Source organism: Phalangium opilio, unplaced genomic scaffold, assembly GCF_054372755.1.
Source record: "Phalangium opilio isolate 3A_F unplaced genomic scaffold, DU_Popi_V2 ptg000113l_1, whole genome shotgun sequence".
Lineage (NCBI taxonomy): Eukaryota > Metazoa > Arthropoda > Arachnida > Opiliones > Phalangiidae > Phalangium > Phalangium opilio.
This window is the reverse complement of record NW_028324209.1, coordinates 5,623,966-5,647,162: the sequence shown is the minus strand read 5'-3', so window position 1 is coordinate 5,647,162 and position 23,197 is coordinate 5,623,966. Positions and strand designations below refer to the sequence as shown.

Here is a 23,197-nt window from a genome sequence, read left to right as displayed (position 1 = left end):
TCATTGCGGGGGCCTACTGACTGTATTTACAATCTACCCGAGTCTTTGGTGGGCCTTTGCATCTTTTATTTATTTTTATACCTTGGCAGCCTTTTTGCTCCCCTTTTTGATATCGATTAGATCTGAACGGAAGCAAATTAAGCCGAAGTTATCGGAGCCTTTCTGATAATGTTATTGTTCACATTATTGTTCGTTTAGGATATATTAATTATAACAATAAGCTAGGCTCTATCTATGAACGGATGTTCACACTAAGCCCGCAGCTTATTTACAGGTAGCTTCCTTTGTTTACGGCAGAGGGGTCCGACACTCATCGTGATTTGATGCATACACCCTACCTTTGACTGTACCAAATATATTCCACATAGTTTTTAAAGGGATGAGCAATGCGGTGTATTGAAGAACTATATTTTTAAGTAGGAGTGTTACTCTTTCATAGAGTAGTGATTGGGCAATGCCACGTGATTGTAATTGGAACGACTCGGCAGATAGATTCAACGGAAGTGTTGATGCTCATTCCCAGTGCACTCATAACGGTACGCTATTCACGCATGCCCAGTAGAGCTATATTCCGTATTCGATGGGAGAGAAGCTTGATATAGGGCCCGCGCTTAATAAGACATTGTACAATCCCTTTAAAAGCTATATCCTTGACATTGATTAGGCCCATCGCATAATCGGTGTGCGTGGAATCTCTGAGTGATTACCCCAATCTTTTTTGCCACTGTATGGACTCTGATAGTGATTACCCCCTCGTTCATGTGAGTCCCGGGGGGAGGGGGGAAGAGCTCTTAAATTTATAACTTCCCAGTTTGATCTACTTCGGAATGTAATACGTATTTTCTAATAATTCTTTTCCCGTGGCGGGTGATTTCTCCATTTATGTATTTTCGTGAACGTTGCGCGCTGGTTCGTTTTTCGTCTGTCTCAGCTGATTCGTGTGTCCCATCAAAATTCGCTAAACGCTGTTCGAGGGCAATCGATTCCGCTTGACGAATCGTAACGTGATCTATCATTCCCCAATCCTCAATAGCTCGCCTTTAACCGAGCCATTCGCCAGGGAAATAAGAATTTTTCTTCGCGCCGCGGTTTCTCGTCTTATCGATTTTACAACTCACTAACTCTCTAGACTCTGATGCTAGTAGGCGACCCACTTACGTAGCAAGCCGCGCTGGCGCCGTCTGGCTAACTAAGCGTGAGAAAGGTTTCGATTGATTGGGGTTTCCTGGGAAAATTCGCAGATGGCGGTAATGTTTCACGTGAAATAGGGGGAAGAAATATTATCTAAGTTTTATATTATTAAACGAAAAATGTATTCTTGATAATCTCGTTGGAGTCTTGGACCTCTGGAAACGTTATTACGTAGTTGGGATACTTCTTTAAGATTATAGGTAATTTTAGCACCAAATATGTTGCATACGTATCGTAATGATCACTAAAGCATTGTGTTAAGATTACCTATTTCCATATTTCCAACCCTTGCTTTCTTGCATCGGTCGAAGTATGGCGCTGTTATCGTTTCCAAGACTATTTGTTCGATATTAGAAAATATAGTAGTGGCACCCCGTCTTACCTTCGCATATAATCAATGGCAGAGAGCTGCCATTACTGCGTGGACTCGGAATTACTCGGCGACATCTGTATAATATTTCATAAAAAACAATTGGAAGTTTCCGAGCGCTATCCCCTCGAAAGAACTGACAAGTTCAGTAAATCACTCGCCCATTATCCGACTATTTGAAAAATAAAAAATTCCAATAGCGAAGAATCTTTACAGAAAATTTCATCGATTTCCGCTACTATCTAGATGGCGTGTACATCCTGGACCCTACTTTCCCCCAAAATCCGATACTAGAACTTTCTTTTGTATGAGAACGTAGTTTCGCTACGCTTTCACCCAATCCACTCAAACTGCGTCTCGCACAGGTCCCTGTATCCACTTCCAATAAGCGTTAAGTCCCCCCCCCTCCCAACGATGGTCAGTTATTACTGGTCATTGAGCCCAAGGTTAAACCGGTGTTTGCTTCCCTATTGACCGAGCTGTCAAGTGTTCTTGACACCCACGAGAGGAAGGCTTTGGGATAAAACATCCTATCAGGTTGCCATGGTAACTAATAAGGATTTGCTTTCTCTCCCTCTCTGGTCTGACTTTCTCTAAAAGTGGTTTAACGTCGTCGGGGTGTCCATCGTCCATCGGGAAAAGAGGATTGGATGACTGGGGATCTTTATACTATATGGGATTTTTTTTAAAAGACCCCGTGCACTTTTTCATTTTGAAGTTTTGTTTCCGGTTTTTTGGTTTGGTACTCCCATGTAACGGGAGTGGAAATTCGGCGTTGTACATGATTCGGATTGTTGTAGGTCTGGGAAATTTTAATGGGCCAAAAAGATCCTGGAAAGTCAGGGGATTTTAAAAACAATATTTACTGTAATTAGTAACTTTTGAATTGAAAACTGTGGAAGTAGTCTGGGAAAACCTCGTCGTCGAAATGTTAAGAAATTGAGATCTGAATATTTTCTGGCAACGCTGCTTGGGTAATGTTTAGTAAAATGTTAAAAAAGACGAACTTATAACGAGCATCCCGTAAAAATCCATCTTCTTAAAATTTATTAATTTCTGTGCTAAGCAATCCATGGTATATTGTATCAAGCCTCCATGGTTTGTTTCTCTTTTGGGGGCTTACGAGAGTTTTTGACTGAAGTACGTACGTTCACTCCCCATGGGAATTTTTGCAGTCGTCCGTTTTAGTCCTTTAGCGTGATTAGGTTCTGGTATCGACGCCCTAGGTGTTACTGTATGTAGGTGGAGAGAAGCTCTTAGGATCCACCGTTCCGAGATAAAAGACTTCAAAATTGGGCCCACATCTATCCCGGAAGGGAAGGTTTTTTTAAAAAGAATTCGCTCTACTATGGCTGATAAATAGATGGTTTCCCATGTTTACTCCTTAAAGAGATTCTCCCAAGTCCTAACTCACTAACTCTGTTCTCCCTCCTCCCCCATTTTTCAAGGAACATTAATTTTAAACCGAGAGTATGGTTGACAATTTTTAAGGGAAGGTTTTCGAAGAGTTGATTTATCAAATTTACCACCGTGCTCCGGTACTAACCCTAATTACAGCCAGCGCTTTTCCCCCATACACTAAATTCTTTTGAGGGAAAGCATACCTTCCTTTGTAGGCCCTGAGATCTTCGTGGGCCACCGTGCTAGCGGCATCCTAGGCCTATCATAATCACTACCGTACCTTCGTCGCCCACGAATTTCTTAAGGACTAACGGAGGCACTGAAATTAGAAAGACTATGGTCGTAAATTTGTAAAGTCTGTCGGTGATTTTTGCTTGAAGAGCTTCGAGCTTGAAATATTATTGAAGGAGAGAACTGCGTGCTTTTAACAGCCAACATATCTCACGTGATTTGTTACTAAGGCCTTCCATTCTCGATCGTTATTTGACAATTAATTTTTGCTTCTCAATGTTAATTGGACTTGACTTTGGTGGAGTTGAGTATACGGAAGTTACGAAGTTACCGCCCCCTTTACGGATAGTTGGTTTGTCAAGGCTACGGAGTGGCTCCGTTGACATGGAAGGCCGCCGACGGGTTATAGAAGCGAACACAGAAATACCTATCTCGTAAATCCCGTATATAGTATTTTTTAAACACAGTTATGACGTCAATTTTATAAGGAAACTAACTTTTTAGGCGCTAGTTTCACATTTTGAAGTATTTAAAACTATGAAAACCTTCTTGTAGTCGAAATTAAACGCGTACTGTCTCTTTACCTAAAAAAATAGTTGTTGAAACTGCCATGTTTATGTCGTGAAAATTTGTCGGTAATTTCTTTTTTTTTTCAAACACTGGTCTTAAGTATGAAACGCATTGGGGTGTGGTGTTGAATTGTACTTCCGGCGTAAGGCTCCATTTCCGCTTTTCTGACGCTTTTTTTATTTTACAAAACCTCTGGCTGGTTCCGTTTCCGTAACGTTTCTCCTTAACAAAAGACTTCTTTATTTTCCCTGCTCCTCTTTTTCTCTTAGCAAAGCGACCACCCTGACGGGCTTCTCCTTGTGATTGGTCGGTAAATGTGAGAAAAATGTGCACGTGAATGACGTTTAACACAAGGAGACTATATCACTATTATAGTAAAAGCCCTAGAAATTCCATTCTAGGGCTTTTCTGCGATGGTATTTTATTATAAAGCGCCTACTTCCTTTTACTCTCCTTCCAAATCAATAATTGATAGGAATGTTCGCGAAATCAAAGTATTTCTCTTCCATGCTGGCTGGAGTCAAGAGTTTCATGACCCTTTGGGATTTTTATACAGAGTAAGCCAACATCTAGGGGCTGCTCAGCATATGTATTTTCCCATAGCCCCTGCGAAACGTTTTCCTGTCGAACATCCGTGCTTACACTTAGCAATAAATATTATTCTCCAATATTTTTTAAAACTACTTTTTAATACGCGAAATATAATTCACTGGTAGATTATAATGAGTTAGGCTTAGGTATTCAGAGCGTAGCGTAAATATAACTAAATTTTAGAAAAATAAAATCTTATTTGAGTGAAGTCAACATCTAGGGGACTTCGAACCCATGTATTTTCCCATAGCCCCTGTAAAAGCTTTCACTGTCGAACATCCGTGTATGGAACAGTTTCTTGGTTTTACTCAACCCTTGAAATTTGATTTTATTTTTATTGACTGTGCTAAAAATATACTATTGTCTTGGTATAATTTCCGTTCCCGCAAAACTACGGACTAATTATTGATGTTGAGAGGGTTTTCCAGTTGTTTGTTCATTGTACGCGATTTTTATTTTTAGTTTTTAAACCTGTAACATGAAACGTTTATTAATTTTGATACCGTTCTCGCGAACCATTGTTCCTCCCTGATCTAAAAGGGATCCATTTATAGTAATGGAGAGAAAATAAATATTCATTCATTCATTCATTCATTCATTCATGCAGTTTATAAATTTATTTACAAACTGTATTTGACTTTGTAGGAGTACAACGAAGTAAAAAACGTGTATTTTAACTTGGGTCTTCCGCAGTATGTAGGGATCAATACCGAGTCATTTGTGTCATTTAGAACGTCCTTTTTTTCGACTCCAGTAAATATTTCAGTATTTAAATATTGTTTAACTTTCAAACCATACATATTTTAAAACGTAGTATATTTCAATCATAATTGAATTTCACCCGTAGACACAAGGTCATGATCTTTGACCTCAAATTCCTCTACCACTGATCGCATTACCATTTTATTTATTTTTTTTTTTAATTACGATAATTTCAACATCTCTACTCTTACACATGCCCACCCTCCTACCATTTTAAGGGGAGGCAAAGTTTGCCGTCGTGTGGCGCTGTAGGTCGATAACTTCGATAAAGAAAACCTATATAACCATTTGAAACATTCAGAGAAAGGCAATGCGAGGCGCGTTCGTTCCCCTATCTCCCCAATTCGTAGTTTCTCCTAAAGCAGTGGTGGTGGAACAAAAACAGAAGGGAGATTCTTTCAAGAAAAGAAAGAAAAAAATAAAAAAAAATAAAATGGTTCAACGGAGACTAGAAACTGCCGAAGAAATGTTCGTTTGGGAGTCAGCCGGCAAGGATTTCTTCTCTAGAATTTAGATAGCAGAAAAAGAGTTCTAGCTTCCTCAAGATGTAAGAAATAAAAAGAAAAAAATTGGTACAAAAAATTCCGAATGGTACACGGAGCAGATAAATGCCAGGGAAATACCCTCGTTTTGTAGGAAGTTTTTTTTTTTGACAACTCGCGTAAGGAATATTACGCCAGATAGCTGATGCATTGTAGCCAAGTTAGAGAAATATAACGCGTTCTAAAAGGTATTCAAATTTTGATATGGAAGGAAACTAGTGGGTGTTTTATCGCGTGAATTTAACTTGAAAATTTTAAAGAGGTGATGAAGTGGAATAATTATTACCGTATCTGTATCTATTATATAAGAAAACGTCTGCGCACAAATTAGGCTTACAGTCTTGTAGTTCAGTAGTTTAATATCTAAAGCAGAATCGAACAGGTAACGACTACAATTAAGTCTCCGTTGTCTTATTAACTGCTTTTGAACCGGATAAGTAGACGCCTTTTGATATTGAACTATTAATTGTACTAGTAGGAGTGACTTAAGCCTAATAAGAAAATGTAAATTGAATAGCCTAGAAAGTGCTTGAAGTCTTTTCACACAAATATTATCTAGCCCATCATAACCGAGCTTGACTTTTCGATTGATTTTTCTTCCCCCTTTTAAAATTTATTTATTTAAAATTTATTTTCGCATAACACCTTAAAGCTCGCTCGCTATGTATTATTATTATTTTTTATTTTGTAAAAAGTATAAAGCGATTATAAGGGGAACATCCCCCCTCGGGGAAATGTTTTTGACAGGGCAAGGCGCCATCTTGCTTAATGGGGTTTTCTCCAAGCTCTCTCTTCTCTCTTAGCAATCTTTTTCACGTTGCCACTCTAGTTTATATAAGATGAAGTCCCCCCGAACGCCCTTTAATAATGCAAAATGTAATTATGAACCCCCTCCCCCCCCAGAAAGCAAAAGAGTTTTAGAATCTTTTCTTGGCACGTGTCTCCACTGGTTCCATTTTTTAAAGAAAGGTTTCTTGTCGATGAGTTTTTCTCGACTGTCGCTAGCTGAACTCTTATCAACAAATAAAAGAAACTTAGTTTAGTAAAATTTGCCATAAATCCGACGGATAGATTAAAATACCTTTAGAAAATTATGACGGATCGGTTTTATTTTTTTATATATATATACATCTTACGTAATACGTTCGTAGCTTCAAATTAATTTATTTCTATCGTAATCCAATTAAATTTTGTCAAAAATCCAAGGTTCGCCCTGAAAAGAGGGAAACCAGATTAAAATTATGTTATGCATTATTAAACTAGCTTTAAGCATTAAAATCGAAATTTTCTAATTTCGTTTTATGTATTTATATATTCGGGGAATGCTTCCATCTGTACGTTAGTCGTTCTACTGTAAATATTCAATTTAGAATTTATAGTTACGTTTTGAAAATTCGCTATATATGCAAGCGTATTGATGAAATTCGTGATGATTAGTTTAATTTCCTTTTTTAACTTGTTACATGGAAAAGAATTTCGCAAAAGTGTCTTATTAAATCCGTTTTAAAGATGTAATCATTATCTTGGTTCTCCAAACTCTTAGGCCCAGTTTCAGTAGAAACTCAGATTGGAGTATTTTACCTTTTCGCTGAAGTGGATGCAAAATATCTAAAGGCGTTTTTCAGAATTAGTTTCATTTTCAAGAGTGTTCAAGCGAGTTCGTTCTACTCGACTCTTAAGAGGTTTACGAAATTGAGATTTAATTAATTTCGAGTCGTTTCCAATTAAATTTGAACAATAAGTTTGACTAATTTTATACCCTGGAGTAGTTAAATGAAAGTTAAAACTATCATCTAGTTGTACGAAGTTTTGACTTGGTTTGAACTTTGAACTATTAAAGGAAACTTGTGACTGACATATAAAGTTTAGCTCGCAGGTGAAATTTAATTGATTGCGTTTAGAATAAGTACAAGTATTAGGGTGGACATTTAGGATCGCGTGTTCGCATTTAACGTCGGTTAGAATGACAGACGCAACGTCTGTTAAAGGTCAGATCCAAACGTTATACAAACAGTCAGGCGCAACCTCCTAACCCGGGGTTCAATTTTGAATACAAGCCGTTCGACTTGTCTATTTTGGACAATTTTGAAAGGCAATATTTTACTCGAGAGAAAGAGAGAGAGAGTCTGAAGTATAACGAAACTAACTATACAAAAAGATTTTATTTATTTTTTCAAACACTCCAATATTATTTTTATATTTTTGTTTGAGAGCCGTTTTTTTTTTGCTATTTTTAAAGGCCTAGTGACAATCCACCTTGTCTAATATTTGCCAGGTTCAATAGAGTAAGTTGAGACAGAGTAACACGGGTAATAGTAGCCCTTTAACACTCCAAACAGAGAGAGATAGAAAGTTTGGGAGTAGAAAAAAAGGAAAGGAAAGAGACAGGCGGTTTAAAATCGCGTTTATTCCTTCAATCACTTTGTATGACATTTTGGCGGGAGATGACGCGCGCGAGAACCACCAGGATTTGGCGCCAAAATCCTAGTGGGATGGGAAATCCCGCGAAAACGCAGGTGCAACGCCGCAAATAATATTTCTTTGTTGTGTTTTTACTTTTTCTTCCTCATGTTTTTTCATTTTTTTCTGCAATATAATAGGATTTTAGGGTAGCGAAGAAAAAAAAATCTATTCAGGAGTGTTTTCACTTATTTCGTATTCGTTGTTTATTTATTTACATCTAAGTTAAGGGAGTGGGGAACAATCGGTGTTTCTGTAAATTACTTTTTATATCGGGTTATGTATAAATGCAAACGCTTTATGAAGTTTATTTTCGGGATTGGTCTAAATTACGTTTATTTTCGACTCAAAAATCGCCCTTAATTTATTTCAGACTTATCAGAAACACCCTGTATATTGTTAATTAAAATATTTGATAAAATTCGCGTAAACATTCAACTTAATTGGAATTTCGAAACACCGAACACAAATTTTAACAAATTTAACTGCGATTCAACAACAACAACAACTGGATATATTTTCGCCTCGCGTTTTGGCGAAATTAAATGTTATCCCGAGTTTCGAAATATTTTCTAATGAAAAGTTACAAAATTTCACACAGAGCTATTAAATGAGAGCTTAACTGTATTATATGAAAGATAAGAGACGAGATCTAGCTTTCTCTCTCTCGTTTATTCTCTCATCCGTGCGACCCCAGGCTCTATTATCCCAGAGATTTAATGATGGAGTTAAATATAACGATGCGTCCACTCGAATCCATATTGTTTAATTGCTTTCGTATAATTATTGCTTCTTCCTTAACCGCATTGCGAATGAGTAGCTACTTGGCGCTCGTACCTGCCAGCGCGATTGTAGATTATATCCCATTTCCTTATACATTAAGTACGCTGCCAATCTAGATTGACGCGGAATCGTGACACAGTGCATCATTGGTTTTGATTTAGGATTTAGAGCTATATTCCACGCTTAATAGGCGATCATGTATAAAATAAATATTTTTGATGAAGTTACCATCACGAAATACGCGGCGTTTGTTTCGAATTGAGATTACGGATGAAGTAACTTCCAGTAGAGATTACTAGTAACAATACAATGAGGACAAATGAGGACAGAGTTACCAGAAAGATTTTTGTATTTAATGAGGACCGTCACGTGACAGACAGTCTTAGTAACCGAATTGAGATGAAGCTAAAAGAGAAAATATCTTATGACAATCTTGAAGTGAAGGAAATTTGGTTATACTCTAATCATCAACACCTGCCTTTATATTGCTTTTGATTTAGCGTTAAGAGCTGTTGGGTTGGTGGGTGGGAGGTTACGAGGTAGGATGGAGCTTTACCAATTAGCCAGTCAATTAGCTAGGTGTAGGTCCTGAGCTAGGGTAAAATATATGTACGTTTAAAGCCGAGGCTTCGCGGTTCAATTGGCTAATAGCGCGCGGGTGCTCCGGCCGTTTCGCAACTAATACTAAGTTCTCTTCATCGATGAAGGCATTTCTCTATATCGCCAACCAAAAACGTTTTAAAAGATCCCTCCATTATCCTCGCCTCTAATTCGAGGCAACGGGCGTGCTAGAGAGATAGGTGGTTATTGAGTATGGAGGCTTTTGGGCCAAGTGCTAAAATGCCTCGTGCCTTGGATCCCCTATTCGATGGCTATTAGGAGATTCCGTGGATTAAAGACAAACGTTTCGGTTCGCAAAGCGCGTGCAGTCCTGAAGTACTAGAAACGGAAGTTATCCCAAACTATCGTACAATTTGGGATAGAGCAGTAAATTTTAATCAAGTTACATCACAACGTGTCCATATGTGGGCCATATTGGAATAGGCGCTTAAATAGAAGTATGAAGACCCAAATTTTATGGTGGATCGCCTAGTTGCCACAAAGGCAATTTCCATTGCAATATGCAACTTTTCTTACTACACTGTACTTCAACTTTTTTAGTGGGAAGAATGATTTTTTTCTTCCGCATAACTTTGGGGAAGCTGACTTTTGGTACCGTATTTTTATTGCTACGGTACGCTTACCCGTTTTGGTTAATCATTTTATAGCTCCGCGTGCAGTGCCTTAGGAGTAATGGTAGAGTTACGTGTAGACCTTGCACGTTTTAGGACTATATCGACTTTTAACTCAAAACCACATTTTTGAGGGTTTATTTTTTAAATGCGACTACTAATGTTTTCTGTTATTGGGTGCGTGTACATGATCCTTCCGAAAATGAGCGGTAAGAAGCTTCTTCTGGACATCGAAGTACTGCGATGGAAATTGCACTGAAAAACCATGAAATACCTTTAATTTGTTTAGATATCTTGAAGGAAACCATTCTTAAAATGAAAAGCCAAAATAGTATTTTTCTCTGTGGCTACTCTTGGACAGCGTGTGTCGCGTTTATATCGGTCATCGTCTCTCACGCTTAAAACGTAAGAGGATATCCTAATGGCCAATAAAGAAAAATGATCTTCCTGCCTATAGTTCGAGAAAGGGTCAGCGCCGCGCCGCTTCTGATCTTCCCTGGCCGGAGATCATGGGCGTGAAGAAATAGTTCCGATAGCCACAACCATCGCGGGGGTCGTGTAAAGAGAGGTCACGGTCGAAGCTTGGGTAGCTCCCTGGAAGGGCATACATACGTACACCCTCTTTTTATCCAACCCCCAGTAGTCAAACCTCGTATCTCGTTTCGGCCATTTTCCCACTGGTCATTTCGATACCCACTCCGAGGACCCCGTCCAGAAAACCCTATAAAGTACAATAAAAACAAACGCGACAGAGGAAATTTGCAGCGAGGGTAGAAGTGCTCAGTGCGCCATAACACAACCTCGTGTCCGGAGCCCTGACCAACGTAACATCGGACGCCCTTATATGTCCGGTTTGTTGTATAGGCCAACATTCCCGCTCAATTTGAGTTTGCTGGTTGCTAGAAGGCGAGACATTTTCGGAGGAGCTCTGTTTGCCTATTCTTGCCCTAATTTTCAAGTTCAGCTCTTGCATGCACGGATGCCCAAGAAATAAGTTAAGTTTTTTTTTTTTAAATTTGCCATGCAGATGAGCAGAAGTAGATAACCTCGAAACTTTGTAATGAACATCTGTTAGTCTTCCCTCATCTTCCACTTAATCTTCTACCATTCGAATTCAGTATACCACCAGTCCACCACAAATTCCACAATGCCACGCGAAAGATTCGGCCTCAACTGTACTCCCATCATTTTTCTTCACAAATTGTGAATGTTATTCCCCCTCTTCGTGGAAAGGCAAAGCCCGATTGACCCGAGTGTAAAATTTCCCCCGAACTTGGAACCCTTTGGAAGTCCATCCCCTCACTTGGAAGTTAAACTGACGGTAGATAAGTATTGAGTCAGGAAAGAGAAGAGAAGGGGGAGGGGTGGGTGGTAGGTTAGGAGGCTATGTATTAAGGACTCTGTTCTGCTACTGGCATATGGTTTTAAGGGGTTTTTCGACGGGGTTATCTCTACTCCCGTTTCCTTCTCGCACTTCGTGTGTCCCCGTCTACACGCTATGGAATGTATATCTACATTCTCTCCTTCTCCGGTTTTGGGCGGGAAATTTATGAGTCCGCGGTTTTCCCAATTCCCGCCAATAGTAGTAGGTTTTATTCTATACTAACCGACCGAACTAACAGTGTAAAGGTTCATAAATAAACGCGGGAAAGTAGGCACGTGTCGTTATATAGTGAACTTTGTGTGATACGTTTTCCACGATGCGGGGACCTTCTGGGAGGTGGCGTTATTTTGGGGTTAGGGGAATCCTATCACTTAAATGTTTTGGGGTTTTTCAGACTGATAGTCATTGAAAACGCGTATTTCACTATGAAAGATTATTTCCCTTCATCCAGCTAGACTAGTGTAGGATTGAACGCGTTTATTTGACGTTATTTTGTAAGAAGATATTCAGTCTAGACACGCGCTATAGACCATCTTCGTGAAAATGAATTGGTTTAATATTATCTTGTGTCATTCAAATTTGAGGGGAAGTTTATATGCGCTTGTTTACTGAGATTTAAATATCTATCTTTCAAATAGCAAAATAGATCGCTTATATATACGCAAATTTCAACGATATCCTGATAGGAGTATCGCGTAAACGCGGCATTCCGAGTGACGCTTCTGTAGGTTTCTATGGGCGCCTTGTAAAGTTTTAAGTTTTTAACAGAAGTCAGGGACCCAGGGTAAATTCTGATCAGGCTATCAAATTTTAGTGGGAGAAATTGAAAGGCGCATGACTCGGTGCAGATTTCTTCGTCATGCCGCCGCCTTAGAAGTCACTGAGCTGAAATCGTTACGAACCTAGAAATTGAATTAATAATTTAAATCTCTTCGTATTCATTTCCACCGGCTACATCTCGTGGAATTAAATGAAATATTTGATTTTATCTCGGAACTGAAAGCTCGGAGTTTTAAATTACGTGAATATTCTACCCCGCTAATATTGGAAGTGCTTCAGCCATTTTAATATTAATACCAAGCAAGATATTTCCCGGTTAGCTACGGGCTTCGAGTTAACTATTCATGTACTTTGCTGATATACTTTTCAAGACGGTACTTTTTGGTCCCTTTCTCTTAATCTCGTTCGTCAGTGCATGGGGAAAATTTGCAGTTTTTAAGCTAGAGCCTCGCTTTCCTTCCTTGGCAGGCCTTGTGAAGTGAGTGTTCGTTGTTTTTTTTTTTCTTCCCGACTTAAAGTCGAGGGTATGTATACTATCGTATGTAAATTAGTAAAGTCTCTCACCCTAAAAATTCACGAGATTTTAGCGCACCGCCCCTCGACATATACCCTTCATTCCCACCAATGACAAACCATGGGCTCCCCTTTTGTTTGCTTAAGCGCCCCTATATTGGCCAGCCCGAGAAGCCAAGCTCTCTTATGTCAGTTGGGTTTATGAAGTCTTCCCGTCTTGTATGATTCATAAAGGATGCGTCGGATTTCAAGGGGTTATATAGTAATACGCCATCTGCGTGCAGATTATGGGTAGCGAACAGCGCGACGCTATATAGAATTTTTATTTAGCAATGGCTTAAGAAGGGATTTCTGATAATTCTCAGAAGGAAGAATTGTGCTTGAACAGCGACAGCCGGATCTTGTTATGAAATTATGCCACGTGATAACGGTTATTTTAGTAAATAACCGCGTTAAAATTATTGCAGTATTCATTTCCTATATATAGTTAAGGTTCATTTTTAGGCGTTTTGATATTTCTTCGTCAACGTAGAAAAATTCCTATTTCCCGTGATTGCTGTAAAAAATTGATGGATTTACTTAGTTTATTACCAATGTGTTAACATCTTGACGCGACCGGAATTTGAAAATTGACCTCAGCCAACCTATAGAAAAAGAAACTTGTGTTATTTTCTCCGTTCACGTTTCAAGAAAACGCTCTTTGACAATGGGGAAAGAAGAGAATGGTTACTAGTAGCTCCGAAAAGAATGAAAGAAAAGGAAGGGAAGGAAAAAGAAGAAAATAATCAAAGTTTAAGTGCGTTCGGGAACTTGGACTTGTTTAAAAGGAGCTATAGGAGACTTTGGAAGGATGGAACTTTTCTCCTCCGATCAGACATTAGCTTGTCCTTATTCCCCTTCGCAGTCAAAAGCACGCGACGCGTGACCGCCGCAGATCATGAAGCACTGGACATCGTGATAAATGACCTTTACCCTCTAGATGGGTCCACCCGTAGAGAAAGGGAAATCTATACACTGCCAACCCCGCTGCTGCTGCTGCACTCTCTGGCAAAAATATGGTATGTCACATTTTTTCGAAGGTTTTTGCGAGATTACCAATTTTTTATCGCCTTTTTCGTGTGGATCCATACGGAAAGGTAGCTAATCATAATCATAAAAGGAAATGAAACCTTAGCATTGATGGATGTACGTTAAAACCTTTTTTAAACACCCAATTTTTACTGATTTTTTAAAGACATGATTGGTTCCCAAAACTTACGGCGTATTTCTGCGAAAGATGTGATCAAATCATTGTTCACCATTAAAAGAAAGACTTGTATTGTCCTCTTGCCTTACGCTTATATACAATTTGGTAATATGAAATATGGCGGAAGGCATTGGGGACCAAGAGCTACGCGACTTAAAGAGTTGGTACGACATAACGCCCCAAGGGCTGACTTGCTGGCAAGAATGGGAATTATCTCCTTACACCGTGTCGTTATCGAACAAAGCTTATTGCATAATTAAAAAGAATCGATGAATATTTAATGAAAATCCTTTTCCGTATTCTGTCTCACAAACTTAATATCAGATGCACCAATCTGTGACAACAATGCTTTACCAGTACGCTCAGATCGTATTTACAATTTTAATTACGTCGGTAAAGACGCATTTCCGGTCTTTGATAATAATTAAATCGTATCATGTTACATGCCCAATGGAGCGACGAAGATCGGCGTGTATCCTTATACTATCAAACCCCCACAATATTTTATAAGGACCCACAAGAAAACGAGCCAAAGTATACCCAACCATCTATAACAACCAACAAATTTTCTTATCTACCAGCATATTTACTATGAAAAATTTTCTTCCACATGCACTATCTCGCGGAGAGTATGTATGTATAAAAAAGATATAAAATGGTACATAACGGTGTGTAGAAAACCCTATACTACTATGCCAACCCTCAATTTCCCATCACCCCTTGCTGCTCGTCGTACCCCCTCAAGCTCCGGACCTATATAGTATAAAACCCCCTTACAACTTCCTGAAGCTCGCATCCCTATCTCTTCCTATTTTACTCTTCTCCATCCTTTTCTGCTCTTGCTCTTCTTCCCGCGCATTTCTCTCCTCATCCTCCCCCCTCCCCCACCCATCTTTTCTCTCCTCTTCCTTTTAGAATTTGACGCGGCGCGCTCCCTCTTTTAAAGGGCTACTTAAACGTCCCCGAAAGTATTATAACGGGGTTTTTTGAAACGTCTCTAAGAAATTAGGAAGTGTTCTATTGTTCGATTACGAGTTGGAAAATGTTTTATGATATTTTGTCTTCCGGGCCACACCGTTTTCAAGTTATGATTGGAGTATTTTACAGATCAAGGATGATTAAGCGCAAAGTGAACATAGAGCGTGGTGAAATTTAACAGTAAGGATAATTAAAGGTGTTGTGGTAGTTAGATTCCTGGAGAATGTACCGTAAACGTGTAGAAAAACAAAGATCTTGGGCTAACTTACTGGCACTGGTATACGCGTTTCAGTAGCCCTTTAAGGGGGAAGGAGGATGTTCCCCCCACTAGAGCAATCAATGAAGGAATCCTTCGTAGCCAGCGAGGCGATGTTTGAGATCGGTCAGTTCAGTTTGGGAAGTCGAGAACGAACGGAGAAGTTTTGATACTCCTCTCTGCCCAATCGCGATAGTTATACCGTCGTAGTACGATAGGGTTCCCCTAAAAGAGCGAGGTTAATAATCGCTCCTCGCGGTTCCTTGTTTAAGTCAAAACGCGTGCATTTGTTATGCGTTTATCGTTTCGGATTATATAAAAGGTGTTTTTTGGTTGATCTGAAGTTCAGCCTTTTTCTCAAAGTTTTTCATCGCTTGTTTTGATGATATTCACGATGCTTTTGTTAATTTGACGGGGACTTTTGAAAGTTTGTTGGAAAGTTTTTCTTTCTTGATATGATGTTTTAAAATATTACAGGGAATTAAAACTGAGTTAATTGCTAGCTAACACAATATTGTAATTATTTTAATCGTAACTTTATGAATTTAATAATTTAAAGTTTTACTGCTGAAATTTCATTATAAAATGACGTATTTGATAAAAGTTTATCGTAAGTTTTTTCTGAACAGTTATAAGAGAGAGTATAGTTATAAAACCACCTAAGATTTTATTATTGGATATTAATTAAATTCCAGTTGTTATTTGTTAAATTGGGTAGTATCTATCGATGTTATTAATAAAATCTGTCATTGTAGACAAAGACTGGAAAGTGTAAAAGATAAGGTTTGAAAATGAACTGCCTGAAGTAACAGATATTAAAATTTTCACTTTTGAAGACATCATTATAAAACATCAATTATTTTAAAAAATTCTTATCTTACTTTTTTTCACCAAAATTACTTCGGGAAAGTATTTTAAAAAGGAACATGCGCGTTATTTAAAAATACTACGGCTTTACATTTTATTTTTTATCAAAAATTTAAAATTAGGTAGAAAATTGACCCTATAACGTGAGAAAATCGTTGAGAGCTTACAAAATATAAACCGTATTAAAACTTTACAAAACATATTCTTAAATTGTAAAGCTTTCAAAGTATTAAATATTAACGTGCTGTGTTGCTCTCAAAGATCACGATCAATCTACAGATCTTTTCGACACTAATAACTAAATCACAAAGAAAAGGCCTATATTATTTTCCGCTTCGCAATATTTTCAATTTTAAAATATAAAAATTTAAACTCTTCAAGAGAAATCTTTTCAGATATCCAAGCATTTGAATCTCCTAGAATCAAATGTTAGTTGAAAGTAAAAGCAGTACCAAGCTAGTATCCCTTAAACCCTTCTTGGTGACAACTACTATTGAGGACAAAATAGTTGGTAAATATTGCTGAAAAATATTTTGGGAAAATGAAATTTTGGTGAAAAAAAGTAAGATAAGAATTTTTTAAAATAATTGATGTTTTATAATGATGTCTTCAAAAGTGAAAATTTTAATATCTGTTACTTCAGGCAGTTCATTTTCAAACCTTATCTTTTACACTTTCCAGTCTTTGTCTACAATGACAGATTTTATTAATATCTGTCACTTCAGTCTTCATATTAATTAAAATTCTTTAGAAAATATGGGAGAAAAAGTCCTAGGCCGTTGCGCGTCCATCGGTAATCTAGCTTAAATACCAGCCGTCGGTAATACGGCTAAATTACTAGTCGTCGGTAATGCGACTAAATTACCAGTCGTCGGTAATGCGGCTAAATTACCAGTCGTCGGTAATGCGGCTAAATTACCAGTCGTCGGTAATGCGGCTAAATTACCAGTCGTCGGTAATCTAGCTTAATTACCGGTCGTCGGTAATCTAGCTTAATTACCGATCGTCGTTAATCTAGCTTAATTACCGGTCGTCGGTAATCTAGCTTAATTACCGGTCGTCGGTAATTCAGCTTAATTACCGGTCGTCGGTAATCTAGCTTAATTACCGGTCGTCGGTAATCTAGCTTAATTACCGGTCGTCGGTAATCTAGCTTAATTACCGGTCGTCGGTAATCTAGCTTAATTACCGGTCGTCGGTAATCTAGCTTAATTACCGGTCGTCGGTAATCTAGCTTAATTACCGATCGTCGTTAATCTAGGTTAATTACCGGTCGTCGGTAATCTAGCTTAATTACCGATCGTCGGTAATCTAGCTTAATTACCGGTCGTCGGTAATCTAGCTTAATTACCGGTCGTCGGTAATCTAGCTTAATTACCGGTCGTCGGTAATCTAGCTTAATTACCGGTCGTCGGTAATCTAGCTTAATTACCGGTCGTCGGTAATCTAGCTTAATTACCGGTCGTCGGTAATCTAGCTTAATTACCGGTCGTCGGTAATCTAGCTTAATTACCGGTCGTCGGTAATCTAGCTTAATTACCGGTCGTCGGTAATCTAGCTTAATTACCGGTCGTCGGTAATCTAGCTTAATTACCGGTCGTCGGTAATCTAGCTTAATTACCGGTCGTCGGTAATCTAGCTTAATTACCGGTCGTCGGTAATCTAGCTTAATTACCGGTCGTCGGTAATCTAGCTTAATTACCGGTCGTCGGTAATCTAGCTTAATTACCGGTCGTCGGTAATCTAGCTTAATTACCGGTCGTCGGTAATCTAGCTTAATTACCGGTCGTCGTTAATCTAGCTTAATTACCGGTCGTCGGTAATCTAGCTTAATTACCGGTCGTTGTTAATCTAGCTTAATTACCGGTCGTCTGTAATCTAGCTTAATTACCGGTCGTCGGTATTACCAGTCGTCGGTAATCTAGCTTAATTACCATTCGTCTGTAATGTAGCTTAATTACCGGTCGTCGGTAATCTAGCTTAATTACCGGTCGTCGGTAATCTAGCTTAATTACCGGTCGTCGGTAATCTAGCTTAATTACCGGTCGTCGTTAATCTAGCTTAATTACCGGTCGTCGGTAATCTAGCTTAATTACCGGTCGTCGGTAATCTAGCTTAATTACCGGACGTCGTTAATCTAGCTTAATTACCGGTCGTCGGTAATCTAGCTTAATTACCGGTCGTCGGTATTACCAGTCGTCGGTAATCTAGCTTAATTACCATTCGTCTGTAATGTAGCTTAATTACCAGCCGTTGGTAATCTAGCTTAATTACCAGCCGTCGGTAATCTAGCTTAATTACCAGCCGTCGGTAATCTAGCTTAATTACCAGCCGTCGGTAATCTAGCTTAATTACCAGTCGTCGGTAATCTAGGTTAATTACCATTCGTCGGTAATGTAGCTTAATTACCAGTCGTCGGTAATCTAGCTTAATTACCAGTCGTCCGTAATCTAGCTTAATTACCAGTCGTCGGTAATCTGGTTTAATTACCATTCGTCGGTAATCTGAATTAATTACCAGTCGTCGGTAATCTGGTTTAATTACCAGTCGTCGGTAATCTAGTTTAATTACCCTTAATTGGTAATCTAGATTAATTACTCTTAATTGGTAATCTAGATTAATTACCCTTAATTGGTAATCTAGATTAATTACCCTTAATTGGTAATCTAGATTAATTACCCTTAATTGGTAATCTAGATTAATTACTCTTAATTGGTAATCTAGATTAATTACCCTTAATTGGTAATCTAGATTAATTACCCTTAATTGGTAATCTAGATTAATTACCCTTAATTGGTAATCTAGATTTATTACCCTTAATTGGTAATCTAGATTTATTACCCTTAATTGGTAATCTAGATTAATTACCCTTAATTGGTAATCTAGATTAATTACCCTTAATTGGTAATCTAGATTAATTACCCTTAATTGGTAATCTAGATTAATTACCCTTAATTGGTAATCTAGATTAATTACCCTTAATTGGTAATCTAGATTAATTACCCTTAATTGGTAATCTAGATTAATTACCCTTAATTGGTAATCTAGATTAATTACCCTTAATTGGTAATCTAGATTAATTACCCTTAATTGATAATCTAGATTAGTAACCCTTAATTGGTAATTTAATTAGTAACCCTTAATTCGTAATTTAATTAGTAACCATTAATTCGTAATTTAATTAGTAACCATTAATTCGTAATCTAGTTTAATAACCTCTAATTGGTAGTCTAGTTTAATTAACTCTAATTGATAATTTATTTTAAGAACGTTTAATTGGTAAACTACTTTAATTATTTAAATTCGTAATCTAGTTTATTTATCTTTAATTGGGAGTCTAGTTTAATTATCTTTTATTGGTAATCCAGAATAATTAGCAGGGAAAAGTTAAAATGTCCATTAAGCTAGTTTGAATTTGACTATATCCGCGACAATTTAGACCCGTGTGTTTTGATGGCGTCGCTGTAGCGGCCGCGTCAACGTCACTGCAGCAATATTAAAGCCGTCTTATCTCACTATCGATAGGCCATTCCAACCAAAAGGCATTAAGAAGAAACAATCGGATTATTATGAGGCAACTATACGTTAAAAAAATGCCAACATTGGTCTCGCTGATATTTCCTAATAAAACAGTGTATAAATGCTAAAATATCGCAGATTGGGGTAGTTTTTAAAATTTAAAATTAAACATACTTAAAATTAATTTTTCTCAAAAACCTTAAAAATGGTCCTAGAAAAAGGTTTAAATTTTGATATCAAACCGTTCCCAAACGTAACAAACGAATATTTCATGTCAAAAAGGTGGCCACAAAATGGCTAAATTTGAAAAAAACTCCATGTTATTTCTATGGGAAAATTTAACTTTTTCACCAAAAGGGCTGATTAATTTTATGGAAATGAAAACCACCCTTAGCAACTTTATTTTTTATACAATAAACTAATGGGTGGATCTTCTTGAAATTTTAACCACATATTGAGGGCCCGAATTGTAGTTCTGTGGAATTTTTTCAAAGCAGTTAATACGATACAAAAAAAGTTATAACCAATCAAAAAACCATCCTTATACATTAAAGTCGGTATGAGGTCTTATCTAAGAGAGCTATCGCTCTCCTAGAATTATAATTTTAGGTGAAATTTTAAAATACTTAGTATATCATTGTAATTTTCGTGATTGATATATTTTCCCGAGGCTATCCTAATTAAATATAATCACTTTAGAATATTCAAATTAGAATTATAGTAGCTCATCATTATTGCCCAAAGTGTGCGCAAATTGTCGACACCGATCGCGTTTCTAAGCTACTAAATATAGATCGATTAATATTCATAGTGAAAAGCGTCCTTATAATTGTACGGTTGAAGCCGTATTGCCATAAACCCCCTAATTGTGTTCGATATTAACGTTTTGATGGTTGACGCGTTATATACGCTTCCAAATTTATAGTAATATATAGGAGAATGCGTACCTAACGTTCCCTGGATTTGAAGCAGTTGGAGCACACAACAAACCGTCCATTATCAATAACCCTTTCTTCTCTCGATGAATTGGACATATTACGCTGTTTTTATCTTACAATTTATTTTTATTTATTGTGATTTAGGTATGTAAACATACTATTTTTGTTAAATTGTCAAGAGTACCTCGAATTTTTAATGAAGAAGTATCGGGCTTAGTTTTCATTATCAAACCTTTTGCTGTAATATTTACCCTGTCTAAAGAGCTACTCCAATTGATTTAAAATAAATTTCCAAGGTTAATTTAATAATTTATAATTGAAAATAGTAAAATAAATCAATCCCAACTTCTTCTCCAAGGTAAATATTAGGTATTCGGTCTCCTTGCTTTTGTATATAAAGATTGAATAGAGAGAGAGATAGTGTATGGCAAGAGTTAATCCACTTCTAATTGTACTTATACAGTATGATCCTAGTACTAGCTGCTAACCCGATCAAATCCAACCAAGCCGCGTTAAATCTAATCCGGAACGCGGTTTGCGCGGATGACCGAGTTAATGAGATTATCTTTTGGGACTGCAGGAAAGAGGATTTGGGAATAAGGAAATAGAGAACCAGAGAATCACACTCTTAGAGAGAGAGAACGAGAGAACGAAAGCAAAGAGAGAGAGATCTTGTCCACTTATAACCTCGAGAAGTCGCTAGAGTCAAGGAAAGGAATCGACTCTCCATCCTTACTCGACTCCTAAACGTGTTTTCCTTGGGGAATATATGTGTGTGTTTTTTTTCCTTTTCGTAATTTTTTCCTGAGCTATTTTTTTTTCTCCGATTCGCCCGAGAAAGTTGTGTTTGCTTCGTCCTTATAGATCCCTTGTGTATCTAGGAACTTTTTTTCATTCGCTGCTCATCCGTCATCCTTGGATGTACCCCCCCCCACCCCTTCTATACTGTACAAGTAACTGACCAATTGAACGATCCGATACTTTTTAAGTACTCTGAAAATTGCGGCAATTGCCCCGATAGCTTGAAATTGTAGGGTTACTGGTGATGTGTGAATTTGCAGTATTTTTCTGGTTACAGATTATCTGAGTGTGTTGCTTTCTTTTAGAAAGCAAGGAGTATTAAAGATTAGATATGAGCTGGTTTTAATAATGTGTTTGAAACGAGGGTAGTTAAATGTGGATGTGTCATAATTTTGGGTAATTGGAGGGTTAAGTATGGAGTATACTAGAAGTAAGTTATATTAAACTAGCAGTAATTAAGGATTATTAAGGTTAAAATGTACATGTTTGAAAACTAAATTAGGTCAGGTTATTGCGTGACTTATTTACAGTTAACTTAATTATTGACGTACGTCAGTAAAAGCTCTTATAACTATAATTCCATGCAAAAATCATCAGAGGAAAGAACTTAAACTCATTAAAAAGTCCACTTAAAAAGCCATCGTCCACTAGTCCAGTAAAATAGTAATATCAGGGAATACAAACAGCCACTAGAAATTATTGTGAGCCCGTATTAATTTCTGTGCCGCTTTTGTGGGCTGGGCTTGAGTACTATGATCCTTCACGCGTCATAATTTGGAAATCTCTCTAACTGTATAATTTTATTGGTTGGTACCAACGCGAGGTCAAGGTACACACCGGATATCGAGAGACATTATTCGCGAGGAAAATACGTCATACGTAAGGATAAGTCTAGCTCTTTACACTAAATCCGCCTATTTACATTGAAAAAACGGATACACACAATTATTCCTAGTGTCTGTATGCATTCCTGGTAATAAACATAATTTCCCTCCACCGTCCAACAAACTTTCAAACTAAATTTTTCGGCGAAGAACGTGTATATAAAAAAACTGCGCACCACCAGGCCGTCAGTTTGACGCCAATGTGCTTTGCCTTAACTGTCTTAAATCTTAATAGAGGCCTGAAAAAATCCCGCTAAATAACCAGCCAGCTTCCTTTTGCTACGAAATTTTATGTTGAAAAAATTTAAGAAAAATGCAAAAATCTCTCTCATACCAAAAACACTAATTGCAGTTGATATAGTTGGCCAAGAACCTTTCCGACGCGATAGCGGGTAGGGCGGCTCGTCGGCTTTTAACTTTGAAAACGAAGCTAAGTTTCCTCGGAAGGAATTAAGAAAAGAAAAAAAAAAATTTGCATAAAATGTACGTTTCAAAAATCTCGGACGACAAGCTCGGACTTAAAAAGGTCCCCGAGCTACCATCGCTCGAACTGCGCCAAGTTTTCTTCTTAAACGAGATTAAAGTTTTCACGGATTAGCGGCTACCAAATTGAGAGTGGTACTGCCGGTGGTGGTGTTAGTTCTTCAAACAAATTTCTACAGCGTGACAAATAAGATGCCTGATGCTCTAGGATAACAACGGCGTTGCGAAAAGATAAGAAAGCCAATCAACATGGGAAATAGAAGCTCTTCTCGTTTGGCTCTCTGCTTTTCGGCTAAAAGAGCCAAGGCTTTTCCGCTGAATAGGTCAGTCTCTTGTTATGTTTATTGTATGTTTTCCTTTAGAAGTGCATTATTTTGAAGTTAATAAATGCACACTATCTTACTTTAAATATTAG

At 37.7% G+C, this 23,197-nt stretch overlaps 1 protein-coding gene and 1 long non-coding RNA gene across 7 annotated transcripts in view; one reads left to right on the top strand and one right to left on the bottom strand.

The window, feature by feature from the left end:
• LOC149623538 (uncharacterized) overlaps window positions 1-23,197 on the top strand; it is a 112,251-nt gene that overhangs the window by 48,369 nt on the left and 40,685 nt on the right. Inside the window, exon 1 of one of the 6 annotated variants that reach the window (XM_089852543.1) lies at window positions 22,617-23,105. The exons of the other annotated variants lie outside the window; for them this stretch is intronic. Coding sequence (XP_089708669.1) covers window positions 23,032-23,105 — 74 coding nt within the window. The 5' untranslated portion in view covers window positions 22,617-23,031. Of the gene's footprint in view, window positions 1-22,616; window positions 23,106-23,197 lie in introns of those variants that run through there. 6 annotated transcript variants of the gene reach the window in all.
• LOC149623539 (uncharacterized) lies at window positions 19,435-20,450 on the bottom strand. Its single transcript, XR_016374747.1, has 2 exons — window positions 19,851-20,450; window positions 19,435-19,778 (listed from the first exon to the last, which is right to left on the bottom strand). It is a non-coding gene; the product is annotated as an uncharacterized LOC149623539 (long non-coding RNA).